The following is a 16627-nucleotide window of genomic DNA, read 5'->3' as shown; positions in this document are numbered from 1 at the left end:
ACAAATACTGGTTAAAAATTAGGCAAATAAATCATTTGCATATAATTTGCTTAGAATCATACTTTACCTTAAGTATTGCGTACAAATGAATTGCATCAGAGTCTGTGAAGTCATTGAAATCTAAATACAATTTTGAAATTGCCCTGAAAAGAGAAAAACAGATAACTCCTAGTTTGTGTCAAATTGAGTTTACTAATCTGATGAAATATTACCAAAGGCAGAGCAAAATCGTTTTACAGCTTTTTAAATCCATCCTATGTTTAAAAATAAAGTTTATATGTCATAATGTTTGTTAGTTCATGGCATTGGTTGAATAGCCATATATCCAAGGTAAGGCAAATGCTGCACTAACTCAGGCCTGTTAATAAAGGCAGCACCACTGAAATAAGAAGAATTCACCCTGATTGGAGAGTGTGGAGAGTTTAATAACACATTAAACCTTGAATACCTACTTTTATTTAGGTAATTAGTTCAAACAAATCATCAGGACCTGGGTTCAATTCCCTCTCCAGCTCCAATATTCTTTTTAAGGGGTATGAATATAAATGAGCAATCTTTATTTAAGTAATCAGTAGTCATATTTTACAATATGTTTTTCACGAGGTACCACAGCAAGTAAACTAACTAAAAAGCAGTGCACAACAAAAAATAAAAAAGACCGCAAAAGAAACTATAGTCTAGCTAAAAAACTAGAGAATAGTCTAATATAATATAATACTAATATAATAATGTTGGAACTGAATGCATAAAATATGTATGCATTACAGTTAATACATGTAAATATCTACATATAAATGAGCTGTTCAGTGTAGCCTTTGGTGCTAGAAGCAGCAAACTTCTATTGATAGAAGTGTAAGACATCCTATATTAAGCAACTCAATTGTTGAAAAAATCAACTGACAAACGAATAGACTATTTCAACGACTAGCATGTCTATTTATTTTATTGACTATCTTTATAATCTAAGAATAGACAAAGTAATGTTTCCATTTTATCTGTTTTTTCTCAGTTTGCTCCAAGCTACTCTTACAAGGTCCTGACTATTCTTATATCTTCCTTTTATACTTATATACAACCTATGTATTAGCTCACATGTTTAAGAGAAGACAATCCCTCAGCATAATGAGACCAGTTGTCCTCAAAGAATTCTCTGACAAGTCAAGGTTAGTGATGACATGATTGTGTGACAGCATTTCGCAGACGTACTGGCAAGATTGAGAACTCAACTGGCAGCATCTCAAATCTAACTGCTTCACACTTTTGTTGTACTAAAACATTATTTGATTGGCTTATTGCGAAAAGCTATTATACATATATACATATATGAATATCCAGAAACGAAACCAGTTATCATATGATAAAGGCTTAATAAACAGATCACAAATAGTGGTAGTAAAAAAATGTTCAGTCTTGAGTGGTGAGATGTAATATTTAAGTGTTATAAAGCTTCTATATGTCACTTTCTCATTATGACTTGTTATTGCAAATATTCATTCCTAAATTTTTTCTGATTTTTCCAACATTTTTTGCCACTTTAAGATCTCTTATATTCTTTTATATTAAACCAAGCAAAACTATTTTTGGTATTTTTCATTTTTTGTTTTCGATTGTTCGATGCCTAACAACATTTTCTTGTCTTCTCTCATCCCTGGTCTCTGCTTCCTCACATTTTTAGTAAGACTTAACCTAATGATGGACAATTGCTATCTCATACTATAAATATCCCACTGCCATCACATCACTCAACAGTTTTCCTGAATTACATGTTAAAGCATGCAGATTTAAAAAAATAGCCTATCGTTAGTTGCTGACCATGAGTGTCACACAGAGTGTCTTGACGTGTTCATCTCTCAGAAGGTTGTATCTCAGTGAGACTGTCTCCAGGTGAAAGGATCTCGAGCGAATAGAAATACATTCCATTAAATCATGGATACTCTCTGGCTCTGCAACCCAGCAAGGCATAAAACTCAGCTTTTAGAAATCATAAAATCTTAAAATCAGCAACGGATTAATAGCAAAATAATTTAACAACCATATAAAATAGTGAATTTTATAAAAAATTGTTTTACATTGCTTTATTTATTTCTTTGTGTTTGTTTTTAAATAAAAGATTATGACAGAACAATTAATTTTTTTTAAACTGTCACTGTTAACAAATTAGCGATTTCTCTTAAAATTGCCAAATTCAGATAACTCAGGTTTCCCACAAAAGGAATAAATCACCTATCCTGAACTTTGAAGAGAATTAAAGTTGAGTAAATTATAAATTAATTTATACAGTTGATGCATAATTTGCATAATAAAGTGTAGTTAACATAATGGTTAACTTGTTTCATGATACGGCGATGATACCAGACTACGTGCATCATCATGATGTTGGGTCTTTGTCCATCTGCGTGTTAGGCTCTTGAGTTATATGAAACTCTTCCACAATACTATTAGATTATCAACTTTTAAATCGCTTCTGTTCAACTTACTCAATAATTCTAGACTTTCATTTTTTCATTGTTTTTCTTTCCTTTGACACGTAACAAAAAAGATATTTTTGTTGATGATTACCGCTGCCAATAAAGAGCTATACATACAAACAACATACTGATAGGCCACTTATGATTAACCTTGATAATAATTTATATGCTTATAATTTCTTATCAAAGCTTATTATTATTACTTATAACAGTAATTACTTATTTTTTTAAGTAATATTATTAATTACTTATAATAATGAGTGATTTGATTCAAGTTAAAGTAAAGTTGCCTTATATTTTGTTATTCGGTATTGTTAGACATTTTTGTTAGCATAAAATTCTACTAATTATTATCAACTCATTGAGTTTTTAGAGTTAAACTAATTACAATCATTTCACAGTTTTTCTGGGTGAAGAAAATAAGTTTTAATATTATTTTAAACCAACTTTTTATCACAACTGACTTCTAGTTTAAGTATCAAATCTAAATATTACTTCTTATCACAACTAGTACACTGGCAGTCCTGGGTAGTGTGAGAGATGTTGGATTGTAATTATTATGTGGACAATTTCTATGCAGCAAGTTGCAATGCAAGGCACTTGGTATGTAGTGTTGATGCCCATGCAGACATCAACACTACATACAAAGCACCTTGCATTAATGAAGGTTGAAATAAAATTGAAATGATGATGAGATGTCTTACATTTGCTTGAACAAAAGCCAGTATTGTCAAATCGAATCTCGACAAGACATCAAGGGTGAACTGCTCTGCCAACCAATTTAATGCGAGGTCTTATACAATGAAGGATGTGATAAAATATGGCTGCTGTTAATCCACAGAAGTAAAGTACCGTTTAGGAAATCTATAGGCATTTTACTACGACATGCTCATCTATGTGCGCATTGAAAACTTTTCATACAATTATTATATTGTCCATATTAGGACTACCAGAGAAGGATAGTAATACCTTTGGCACTTGCAATTGTAAACGATCATTGTAACACCCTGCTACCTTCATACCATTTGTCAGTATTGCAAGGCAGCAAAAGTATACGTTACATGTTAAGCATGAATAAATTAGTAATAGTGCTTCCATAAATAAAAACTTTATATTAATTCCTATTATAACGCATACTATCACTGTTTGAGGTGTTATGAACACCAATCAGACAAACCTTGGGCATCAGCATAGTTGACAAAGTTATTTTTGTGAGTTTTTCTACAGTATGACAGCTCAAAGCACAAACAACGGTTACTTGCTCAAAAATGTTTATTTTTTTCATGGTATTAAATTTTAACAAAGATGATAAAACTAAATGAAAGCATCACAACTTACCAACTTCCACAGCTCTGTTTGACATTTTATGGTTGAAACTATTTTTATTCTACAACTGCATTATAAATGGAACAGATATGCATATGAGATGAAATTAAAAAGTGGCTGTATTTTGAATTTATATATGTATAGTACAAGTGACACCGATGAATATACCGATACCTGGAACAGAGCGTTTTCTCACCCTTACCGTAAAGCCTTGCTATAAAGCCTTGCTATAAACCTTTTTATATAATCTTGCAATAAAACCTTGCTATAAAGCCTTGCTATAAAGTCTTGCTATAAAGCCTCGGCATAAAGCCTCGGCATAAAGCTTCGCTGTAAAGCCTTGATATAATACTTGCTATAAATCTTTGCTATAAATCTTTGCTATAAATATTTGCTATAAAGCCTGGCTATAAGGCCTAGCTCTAAAGCTTAGCTATAAAGCCTTAGATTTTGCAACTTTCAAATAAGTTCAGTTTGAAGCAGTAGAAAGCCACATAACGCCACTAGTGGCATTAACACAAGGTAGCAAGTACCTTACCTTCGTTGTCACTAAAATCCTCTTCCAGATAACAACAGTCAGAATCTGTACTCTCATGATCATCTAAGCCAGACTTCCTGCTCATTGTTGTTCCATCCAGCATGCCTGCACTACCTGAGAGAAAGAACTTGTTCTGAGCCAGAACACAAGTATTGTCACACAGGGACAGGGTTTAACCAGTCATTCTTGTGCATGGTTGAAGTTTTAGTATAACCCAGATAGCAGTAAATCATTTCAGGCTATGCTATGTTGCCTCAACAAGGTCCAGCTACAATACACTTTGACACCATAGAAGTACCAACCATCTTTGCAAAAAACTGTATCTCTACTTCATATACTACATAGCAAACATACACTAGACCCCTAGTATTTATGGTCAGACAGTTGCCAACTTAGGCTACAACATTCTAATAGATGTCAGCTTGCAATAGAGCTAATTCATGATATCAAGGGTAATACTTCTATGAAAGAGAATACTATTCCAATTATACAACCAGCTGATCAGCTGTTTTATTACTAAAATGAAAAATGCTAACCATTTACGACTTGTTTTTATTGAAGAATAAACTACATTTGTCATGTAAATTCTGGATCTCAGTAAAACTTGTGATAGAATTTGATAATTGGATAAATGTTTGACACACTATGAGAGCCAAGTTGTTAACTGATAGATATGGAAGTTATGATGAAGTGAAAGTTTGGCTAAAGTTTTTAGGAATTTGTCTAAACAAGATTTAGTGAGTTCGTTATCTTGCTTTAAAAGTGAGCTTTCTAGACTCTATAATGATTTGATTCCCTAGAGCTGAGCCAAAGCTAAAAGTAAAGCAATAATAGTATGAAATCAGCCGATATACAGCATTCGAAGAGTATATATTAGCAGTGAGAGGTCACTGTTGTGGTTTATGCCTGATAAACTAGAATTTGCATGTGACCAGCTAAATGCAATGTGTTTGCTGTCTGATACGACAGCGTCTTTGCTTCCACTTTATTTATATACATGTATATATTTCTCAAAATATGTATGTGTGTCCCTCCTGCTATAGCTATTATTGGAATAGCTATAGCTAGACAATGCTGATGCAAGGTCATGGAGTACAGGCATTAGAAGCCTAGCTTATTAACTAGCTTAGTGGAATTTTCCATTGGCAATGTGCTAAGCTAATAGCTCGAAAGGTGCAGTTATTTGACAAAGTTTTAAAACCTTTGGAGTTGTTTTTATTTTTCTCCTTAATTATTTCAACTACACAAAACACTTCTCTCATGATATGTAGTTTGAAAGTTAGAATGGTAAATGTTGTTATATGCTAAATACAAATAAATTTTCTGTCCATGCTTTTTATTACCCAGGCAATGCCCGGTAGTACAGCTGGTATATATTTCTCAAAGTTGGTATGCGTGTCGTTTCAGCTATAGCTATTAAAATCTTGGAATGAAGAATCTGAATCGCAAAAGATTTGATATCGGATCCCCCCACCCCGCTTCAACAGCCTGACACCTTACCAATGCAGCCACACGAGCTTGATATATTTATTAGGCAATTTATGTCACTATTTGGGAGCAAATACGCAACCGCTTCCTGTCATGATGTAATGTGATGGCATAACGTCAAGAGAAGCGTTAACTCTTATTAGTAAGCTTACGCAAATTATCCATTGGCAATGTGCCAGGCTAATAGCAAGTGACAGGCGACTCTCAGTACCTCTCATTGTTTATAAGCTGATTTTTAATACTTGGGCAATGCCGGGTGGCACAGCTAGTCCATATACAAATCTGAGTTTTTATCTCGGGTATAGAACAGCAGCTGTAGCTTAGAGTGTCAGACTTATGGCCAACAAGATAAAATTAAAGTTCTAAAAGGCCATCAGTGGTAATAGAAAAGGCATTAAACATGCATTTAATGCTTGCAGATCACAAAACACAAAAAAGAACTTTTTGTGTTAAGATCATAGAACCATTTTTGTGCTAGAATACTTTTACCCGCACACAACCTCAGTTTGCAAACTATGCAAGCAAATATCATGCGCAACCTTTTGATGAGGCCAACAGTAACATATCTATCATCTACGCACACATATATAAGCTTGATCTTGTTTATACAACAGCAAATTTGGTAAAATCTGTGCTGGATTTTAGGAGAAAATCTGCATCCAATGATTAGCTATAAAGCGTTACTGTTGTTTGTAATCTGGCTACATATAATTAAACATATTATAGTTTTTACACTAAAATAAAAAGTTAAAGGTAAAGTTTAGATTTCTGTTCAATTTGCAGTAGCCAACGTTTCATGCTCAAAGTTTTGTGAACGAGTTTTCTGTTTACATTATTTACAAGCTTTTTACTACGACTTTTTTAGTTTCCTATAGAGGCTGTGGACCGCGTGGACAAAAGAGACCTAAAAATGAAGTTAAGTTGTCACTCTTTTGTAGTGGCAATTTATGCTGGAATATAATACTTGCAGTTACTATTTGTTACTATAACTTACTAGTACTATAGTTACTAGTTTCAGTTACTATACGATACTCTAAAGCTACAAGTGACCGACCACTTTTTTATATATAGTGAAACATGGATAACTCGCCCTCGGATATAGCGAACACACGGTTAACTCGAATGGATTTGCTTGGTCCGTTCCCACGCAATTATAAATGGCTTTATTTAACTCGACCTCGGCACTGTTAACTTGAACACTTTTTTGCCGAATTCACAAATGGTTTCCGTTCAATTTATTTCGAAGGAGTTTCCACTAGTCGCGGAGCTGAGACTACTCTGCTTTCTTAACGAAAGCGCTTTTAGTACGCGTATAGTGTACGTATAACTTCCCCCGTACCGTATAATGGAACCGAAAAAGAAATCGTATAAAAATGATTAATAGGGTCGCTAAGACGTTCGCTTAGTTATGGCCAAGCTATAAACGTTAGAAGGTATTAGCGATAAAAATTTAATAAAGATAGACACAGCCTGCAAAAAACATATTGTAACAGTGATTATATGCGGATACATAAAGATGAAATGTCACAAATAGGCTCGTGGCTTGGTGTCCGCTACAACAGACATCCGCTTTACAATGGCATCACGCAAGCAAAGAAAAGTGTGGAAACCTGACAAACTTAAAGTACTCGAGGAAATTGAAGCAGGACAAAAGCTATCAGCATTATCAAAAAGAGAAAATCTTCCAAAAAGTGCAGTGTCAACATGGATTAAACAAAAAGAAAGAATAAGATCGTTATGGGACCAAAATTCATCAAGGCTAAGAGATCGTTCAACGTCGCACGATGATTTGGATGGTGTATTATTGACTTGGTTTAGACAAGTGCGTAGTGAAGGCGTACCTATCGATGGGCCAATTTTGTTAGAACAGGCTAACAAGTTTTAAGGACTATAATAACTGGTTAAAATCTATTTCTACAATAAGTCACACTGTTGATCTTTGTCAAAAAAATACCTTGTCACAGACTACACTCGATAAGTTTTTTAAATGAAACAACTGATCAGATGTAAAGCATGCTTTTTTGCATTGGTCATAAATGTTTACTTATGTCCAGTTTTAAGAATTATCAGAAAGAATAGATATTTTTCTATTGGGCTGAGATTTGTTTGCAGTTTTAGGTGATGTGACTGACAAGACGTTTTAAGATTAAAATTGGCAAAATTGATCTCGAGTAAAACACTCAGAAGAAAAAATGTCTTCTGAGCGTTTTAACCGCGATTAGGTTTTGCCAATTTTAATCTGAAAAAGTTCTGGCAGTCACATCACCTAAAACAACACACAAATCTCAAGTGTATAAAAATGTCTATACTTTCTGATAAATACTTTAAAACTCTACATCAGATGCCCTTTAACTTACAACAAACAACCTATACTTTAGTTTTATATATACATGTAGTTTGTATATGTATCTACTGATAAATACATTCACTTGTGACTGTGCTCTGATAACTTGAATGCTCTGATAACTCAAACACTTTCGCTCGGTCCCGTGAGGTTTGAGTTATCCATGTTTCACCGTATTTATATATCTAAGACTCGTTTTGGTTTGGCAAGCCTTTATAACTGCTGTCCAGGATTTTAGCTAGTCATATCTTTTCATGTTCAAGTAGCGGTTCCTGGTTATTAATTAATGTTCAATAAGTACTATGACTCATATTTTGGAAACAGTCAAATCAGCTGTATCAGTCGCACCTGCCGCTATTGGTCGACATTTGCCATTTTTATCGCATGTAATGAAGTCCCAATTTTGGAGGAAAAAAGATTGCAGATTGGTAGTAGAGTCAATCAGAGATTGAGATCTGATATATATACCACTATACGGCTATACTCCATGGTTTGCATTTTATTTTTATCATCAATAAATGAACTTGTGCAAGTGCACAGTTGAAGAAAATAAGTCAATCAGTGTTATCTTCCATCTATATACACCAATCTTAAGGTTTGTCTTTTGTCGTTTGTTGGTCTTTTGTTTTCTGTCGTCAATGTGTCCCAGCTGTAACGATTAAAACCTAGCAATAAAAGAACCCCACCGTTCTGAAATCGAACTCGCGATGATTGCAATTGCAACCATGCAAACTCACAAACCTAACCACAAAGTTAAGCTGTCCTTATCTGGCTTACTGTAGCTCGTCTACGGTATCCTTATCGCGATTAAAGCTAAATATGTATGTTTTATTACGACGCAATATTACCTTTTGCGTTTTTTTTAAATAAGAAAAAAGCTATTTCAAAATTCATTATACATTTTTCTTTATTTGTAACTTTCAATTGAGCTGTTTTGATTTCAAACGTTCTGTTACAGAGCATTGTAAAACTACAAAATGTTCATGTGGACATTTTCGAGTAGGAATTGCCTCTATATTCTCTCTCGGTTAGATCCGACACAGTACCCTCCTGCGCTTCACTGATGTATTTAATTTCAACTACCGATTGTGTACCAACTATCGAGAGGTACCAGAATAGCCGTATTCAAAATTTTGATAGATAGCTCTCGCAGTAAAAGTAACCTTTTTTATGAACACACTTCCATATACTCTTTGTCATTATTAGTTCACCATATTAATTCAAAATATTCACAATTTTTATTTTATTTTATTTTCAGTTCATTGTAACTGTATCAGAATCAATTTACTTTTGGCTGTAACCATTGTAACAAATAATACTTTATCTAGCTATTACTTGCTAATTATTTTACACTCAAACACCTTTATAGTTGCTTTAGTTGTTCTCTTTGTTTATTTGATCTGCACAAAACACTTTACTCATGATATGAAGTGTAAAAGTTATCATGGTAAATGTTGTAGATGTTAAATAAAAATAAATTTCTTGTGCAAAATCTTTTGTATTTGCTGGGCAACGACGAGCATTCATCTAGTATAGATATAAACAACACACATCGCTACACTACAATATAAATGCTCACCATCACTTGTTCCAAGATAAAAAGACTCATCGGTTCCACTTTTTTCTGACAGCCTTTGGCTTTTGCTACACTGCCTTTTGATTTTTACCCAACGACCTCCCTGCCGCCACATTGTCTCTGAGACTAAAACAGAAGGAAGCTTTCATTGTAATGGGTATACATGTACATATTCATGCTAGCCACTTGAGCAAAATCAATGCAGTCATACGTACTTGACTGAATTATTCCAATAACTCGTGTACTGGTATATAAAATACACAAATTAATTATAATACAACAGGAATTGGTAAGCTTGACTGTTGCTAGCAATCAATGGGTTAACAATTGAAAGTGAAACGGCAGCGGGTGATAGAATCCAATAGTAAGAGGTAAACTGCTAGTCTGTAAAGTAATGCTCTCACTGAGTAAGAGACAGGGTGGCATATTATACTATTTTATCAACATCAGCTCGAAGCAATCTAAAAAAAATTAAGATTTCATGTTGCAAGCTTCCTACCGATATACCTGAATAGTTGTTTTGGATAGGTTAATTGTTACGACTTTGTCACAAACTAAAAAGTTTGAGCAGTAAAGTTGCAGAAGGAAACAACCTCAGTGTATTCTTAGCATTTTGTGAAGTTTCAAAGTTCTTTTGTTAATGTTTGGCAAATACTGGCTCTATAATAAAAATAAAATTATTAAAAATATCTGGCACCATACAAAACAGATATAGCTGTTATAAGTTATACCATTTTAACTGTTCCTTTAATTAGGGATAAAGTTTTTATATTTATCTCAACTTTATTTAAGGAAATCAACAAGAATGACATCCGCAGACACAGGTTTGGCCTAAGTTTAAACTCGCCCAAAGTGCTGACACGCATAAAGGCATTAGTTTTACATATAGGTTCAAGTAAAAATTCTAACAATCAGATTCTACATGACAAAATATTGTAGCAAGTGCATACTAGAGTTGTCTGTAAATAAACACAAAGTCTATAAGTTATTTAAGTACATATATTACTTTATTGGCGATAAGTTCATTTCAAATAGAAATATTTACAAAATTATGGCATAAAGCAATAATAGCCTATAACAAAAAAGGACAACTGTTAGCCCCTTAATCGAATAAATGTTTTTTGCAAATAGCATTTAAAGTACCATTCTCTGTAATGTAATTTGTTCATAAAGAAGCAATATATCTATTCTAGCTTAAAGACAGGAAATGATGACTTTCTGAAAAAGATAATTTTGCAAAGAATTTATTAATTGGAAATATAGCTAAATTCATTTCATTTGTTATATTTTCTCTGAGTGAAGAAATAGTAGAGTATACTTATACAGAATGATAAAAATAGAGAAGGCAGCTATAACATGTTCTGCAGCCATTGATCAATATACGTATTGAGCATTTATCTATATAACCGACAGCTGCTTGTTAAGCATTTGACCTGCAGTTGAGAAATTATGGATTTTGTGTCCTAAATAATTGGTAAGACTAACTTAAAAATACAAATACTAGACACTCATGTATTTATTTACGCTTATTGACTTAGCCTAATATCTAATGATTGCTGCCGTTAAAATGACGAGTGTGTAACAAGTAAATTGATGAATTATGCAAGTGCTGCCTATCAGAGTCATTTGATTTCTGCTAATTATCAGCATTATCTTATATCAACTGCCAACAGCTATTACAGAAACATGCAAAACTTCAAACGTTTTATTTCACAACATTTTAAGATCAGACTACAACTCTATATCGAAATGAAGTAACTGAAAACCTTTAACAGTGGCAGTGACAATCAAGCCATGAGGCAAGCATTCTGTAGATAAGGCGATCTACAGCTGGTAATGATAAGGAATTCATCAAGAAGCAGCCATGAATTTTTTTAAGATTAACTCAACTCTATCCAACTAAAGGTGTTTGACATCACAAACTTATAACTTTGTTTCTAAAAACAATAAAAAAACTATAACAACACTGAAACTCATACCACTAGGCAGATTTAAATGAAAATTAAACGAAAAATCTAAAATTATGTCAATGTGAACTTATTAGGAAAAAGCAAAGAGCATCACGAATATGATCGTCACTAAATCTGCTAATGATTGCTAGTTTAACTATGAAGTAGATTAATTATAGTTACAATTCTAAGAATCTATAAATATTATTGATCCTTATCTGCAAATTATTGCATTTTCTCACCAATTTTTTAAATTTTGTTTTATATTTTCTATCAGACGCCAAAGCTTTTCTATGCCTAACAATACTACATTCCATGCACCTTACATTAAAAGTGACAAAAATTTAGCTAAGGTATGACCAGATGTAAAATGCTTGCTTGAACAAACAAGAGCTTTGTTAAAGACACTGGACAGGACAGCGTTAGTGAACCGCATGGCCAACAAATGTAATCTGGTGTCTTTTACAATTTTTATTTCTTTTGAATGAAAGATTTGAGGAAACATTCTTGCTGAAGTACAGCTATGTTTAGGACATCTTCAGTTATTTCACCATGACATGTTTATCTAAACTTTACTGATAGGGTTAGCTATTATCAGCTGATATCAGACAAACAAACATTATCCCATTTCTTGACTTACTTTCAGCTTCCTAACTTGAACAATAGTTTCGAGCCTGTAGGTGGTACAAATAGAACTTCAACCGTGAACATGAAGTATTTACAGTACGTGAGTTCAGTGTTAAAGCAACTTCACTTATAGTCAGTATTTCTCTTGATTTTCGATTAAAATTGATAAACTTTGCTTTGAGAATTATTTAAATTATCATGCCTTACCTCCTATAGATGAAGCAACCCTTTGACAGGCTTCTAAAGACTCCATGGTTGCCATATGAAGACTACAACAAATGGCAGCTTATACGATCCTCACACACGTATTCGTGTGTTTATAATCCTTTGAATCATGTAGCATGATTGCTTATAGTAAATATTGCGTGTGTACCATTGTTTGAGCGCTGCAGTAAAATACAACGACAGACAGGCGAAAGGCAGCCATAAAACACTCGATACTTCGGTCTTCTCTTTGTGCTAATATTAGCTCTACGCAATCATATCCACGGAGCGTGACAAACTTTCCTTCCAAACAAATGTACACCACAACTTAATCCGTAGGTATTAGCGGTATCTATAGGCAAATGCAAATATTAGTGAGACAAAAGTCAATTAAACAGCAGGGAATGGAACACGCATAAATAGCTCTAAGGAATAATGTATTGCCTTTCGTTATGTTATCGATATATGAACTGTGTGTCTGTTTCCAATAGTGTCCTTTATTATGTATTACTTTATTAAACAAAAAGTTTTCCCATTACCTAGTGCAAGAATTATACACTACATAAAGAAACAGGGCAATGATTAGCCAATAAAATGAGACAAATGGTTTGACATACATGTAAAGCATTAAAATCCCTTTTTCTTTTAAAAGAACAGAGATTAGGTGGAGTATAGTTTAAGCGGCTAGCAATGATATTTTTAAAATAATTGTTAAATGTTGTATACAATTTGTCCACATTAGGTAAGCTGAAATAAGTTTAAAACTTGTAACGGCCGTCTAAAAGATGGAACACAAACCATGAAGGACCATAAAACCTATCTCTGACGTAAAACAGACATTTGGAATAGCCAGCAAAAAAGAGGCAATGATTTGGAAAGATAATTTGTTGGAATAAGATGTGCTGGAATATGACGCAAATTTGCAATTAGTCAGAATGCTCACTTTTGCAACAGAAATACATTTTTAGTGACATATCTTGCAATTAGATTCTAGTGTATGTGCTTACCATAAATAATAATAATAATAATATAATAATAATAATATGGCAAAAGGCAAACTGTTAATATAATGTGATGATGCATATTAAGTCAATGTATGGCCTGCCAAACTAGAATGCTTTATACAGACGTATACTACTTATATACAAACATAATGTTGCGCTTTGTAAATGTTTACTAAGAAATTATACTACCAAAAATTTTTTAAGACGTTTGATGGAAGCAAACCTTTTCTTTATGTATTATGGTAGCCGAAAGATCAGCCAGAATCAGCTAAATGACAGCGTAAGTTAGGACTAGTGGGTAGGATACGAGTGGGCTTGCTTCAGTCTTCACTGTAGACTATTACCTACGTACTACATCTGCATAAAATACAGTCTATTTATCTGTTTAAGTCAACTCACACCAGGTTCATGAGCGATTCACAATAAATTAAAAAGCTGAAAATAGATAGTTTGAGAATTTCTAAGTCAAAGAAAGAAACATTTTTATTGTTTTTTTTAATTTTGTAGACGCAATAAATATTACCAGCTTCCTCATAAACATGCAATTGTATGAATTTAGTCAATTCTAGTTAATCATGTTTGATTGATTTTATTTTATCAATTAAATTAAATTAAATTTTATTTCAGGGTCTTCTGTTTTCTCAACCTCAAATATCCACTAAACCTAAAAAAAGCTTCCTAAATATTTCTTTCCCTTAAACCAACAGCACTGAATCACTTAGTTCAGGAGAACATAAATATTATATTGCCTCTTTGAAGATAATGACACCTTCACCTTTCTTTCCAGGAAACCAGCAGCTGGAAATAAGGTCTTTGTGAAAGGAAGACTCGTTGAATAACAAATATGCACAATTAGTTTCTTCCAACGATAAAGTGTGAACTCGCACCATATAAAATTATATTTTAATTACAGCTTCTTGTTCAACGTTAACTGCAACAAAATGGTTCAGCAGAATACTAACAAGACAATTTTACAAGTACAATAATATTACATGGAATAAGATAATATATAATAACATATATAATACACTATACTATATAACATAATATAATAAATTATAATATAATATATATAATATGATATAAAAGTATATTTGGTAAATGCTTTAGATACATCCCTTACTGTAAGAAGACAACTGTAGAGGTTTGCTGACTCTAGCTTATCCATACAAAATGTCAAACTCCACACATATTTTCAAACAGGACTCGATGCTCTCCATCCAATCACCATGACATATACAAGTAGTTACCAAATGTGTATAACTATAGGGGCCCAGTTGGAGAGTACTGAAAGTTCATGAGCAAACGGAAGCTACAGCTTGCTATACCAAATGAATTTGTGGTCACTTTCAATATAGCAAAAGTAATACATTATAAACCACTTCATGGAACAAATAGTTCACAGCAACGGCATTAAGCTGTTCAACCTGTGTTGGTTCACATTTATTAGCTTTTCTGTTGCGCCGAAGGCTTACCACACCTTGATGCACTGCTTGATTTATGATTGTCATACGGAAAAAGTATAAAAATGATTAATTTTCCCTTTTGGTACTCTTTTGTAGGGGCCCACAGCTCGGCTCATTTTTCATTCAGCAAGTTTATTTATAATTGCCGAATACAACGGTATTGCATTCAAATTGTTCTTTTGGCAGTTTCTTGAAGCATCCTTCGACTCGAGAAAAACGATACAGTAGTTCATATCTAGGAGTCTGTCTTGTGAAATACCAGCGCAATATTCCAGCTAAAATTCCTGAATCACAATGCTAACCAATTAAAAAAACTTTAAAGAACTTAAAACGAGAGAGCGTGATGTCTAAATCTAAAACACTGCAACACAACTAGGTACAATCCAACACAAAATTACAAGAAATAATCAGCCTCACTAGTTCAACATATGCTGCTGACCTTATGTTGTTTGACCTTACACTGACCTTGGTTAATGTAAGTTAGCTAAACTAAAAACATTGAAATGTGTTTAGTTTATGGCGACAAAGGTACTATTCTGGATGCCTGTATTTCAAAATAATATAATACAAGACCATATGATACAATACAATACAAAGTAATATAATATAGAGTTTTATATCACCACATAATATAGTACGATATAGCTTACAATGCGATGCAACGCAATACAACATCACATAATCTAATATAATAAGTATATCATAACAGCAAAGTTTGTAATAGCAATTGCTTGCTTAACAAGTTGAAGAGCCAAACAATTCTCATCCGGTAGTTGAAAGGTCTTCTTCTCTTGCTAGCTGATGACTTTTCTGCTAATACTGTAGCTACGTTGCCAAAACTGGGTCAATAGAAAGTTCTTAAAATCATATGAAAGCTTAAACATTGCTATATGTATATGTTTTGCGAGCTATGTTTTGCTGTTTTATATGCTCTTGCTTTGATAATTAGATAATGACCTCTCCTTGATGAATGGAGCTCAGTTTCTCCAGAAATATGCCCTCATTTTTCCTCAAGAACTTGCACTAGATTTACTTAGATAAATGTCCATGATGTTTTTATTTCAGATCAGTCCGAACTGATCTGAGACATGACTCAAAATCAAACTTGGACTCAAAAGCTGTAAACTCACTGCATTAAACAAAAATCTTCTTCCTGCACGTTGTAGGTTGTCTGTAAGCCTAATAAGTTGTCTTATGTCTTCTGATGATCACCTCAGTTGACCAATAACTAGTAGATAAGCCTTCTTTTGAGCAAAGGTCAAAGGTTATATTAAAGATCAATTAAGAAAGCTGCAAAAGCAATGGTATTGGATACTGGCAAAACTGATGTTTAGTCTTGCCAGTATCTAAGTGCATGTTTGGAGTTATCACTACTCTGAAATGACATGTCAGCCATGAATTACGTTTGTCATTAGTCATCACAGCTACCATGTGTATGATAATAATACATATAAACATGACTGATTGATTACTGATTACCAATCATTGATAGAGTTATTTCCCTTCTTTTGTACAAGGACTGACAACTGCTCACTCAATGAAGTTGATTAGATCTATCCTTTATGAGTTTGGTAGTTTGGAAGACAGAGCTGGACAGAGGTCAGTGATAAAGCTTAAGCTATGAGACAGTCAGTGTC

At 33.3% G+C, this 16627-nt stretch overlaps 1 protein-coding gene across 1 annotated transcript; it reads right to left on the bottom strand.

Moving 5' to 3' along the window:
• Positions 1 to 31: 31 nt before the first annotated feature.
• LOC137387923 (leucine-rich repeat-containing protein 74B-like) lies at positions 32 to 12569 on the bottom strand. Its single transcript, XM_068074439.1, has 6 exons — positions 12524 to 12569; positions 9744 to 9866; positions 4333 to 4446; positions 1813 to 1943; positions 1093 to 1268; positions 32 to 143 (listed from the first exon to the last, which is right to left on the bottom strand). The coding sequence occupies exons 1-6, from the start codon at positions 12567 to 12569 to the stop codon at positions 32 to 34; spliced, it is 702 nt and encodes a 233-aa protein (XP_067930540.1).
• Between the last annotated feature and the right edge of the window lie 4058 nt (positions 12570 to 16627).

The sequence above is a fragment of the Watersipora subatra genome, chromosome 2 (genome assembly GCF_963576615.1).
Source record: "Watersipora subatra chromosome 2, tzWatSuba1.1, whole genome shotgun sequence".
Classification (NCBI taxonomy): domain Eukaryota; kingdom Metazoa; phylum Bryozoa; class Gymnolaemata; order Cheilostomatida; family Watersiporidae; genus Watersipora; species Watersipora subatra.
Note: the sequence above shows the minus strand (reverse complement) of the source record. Positions and strands in the feature narration are given on the sequence as shown.

Excerpts from the sequence above, each read along its gene's own strand:
- LOC137387923 (XM_068074439.1), bottom strand. The coding sequence starts at position 12,569 with ATGGAGTCTTTAGAAGCCTGTCAAAGGGTTGCTTCATCTATAGGAG. Across the intron at positions 1,944-4,332 it reads GGATTTTAGTGACAACGAAG|AGCCAGAGAGTATCCATGAT; the intron begins GTAAGGTACTTG and ends GCTGGGTTGCAG. Across the intron at positions 144-1,092 it reads GATTGTCTTCTCTTAAACAT|GGCAATTTCAAAATTGTATT; the intron begins GTGAGCTAATAC and ends TTCTCTTTTCAG.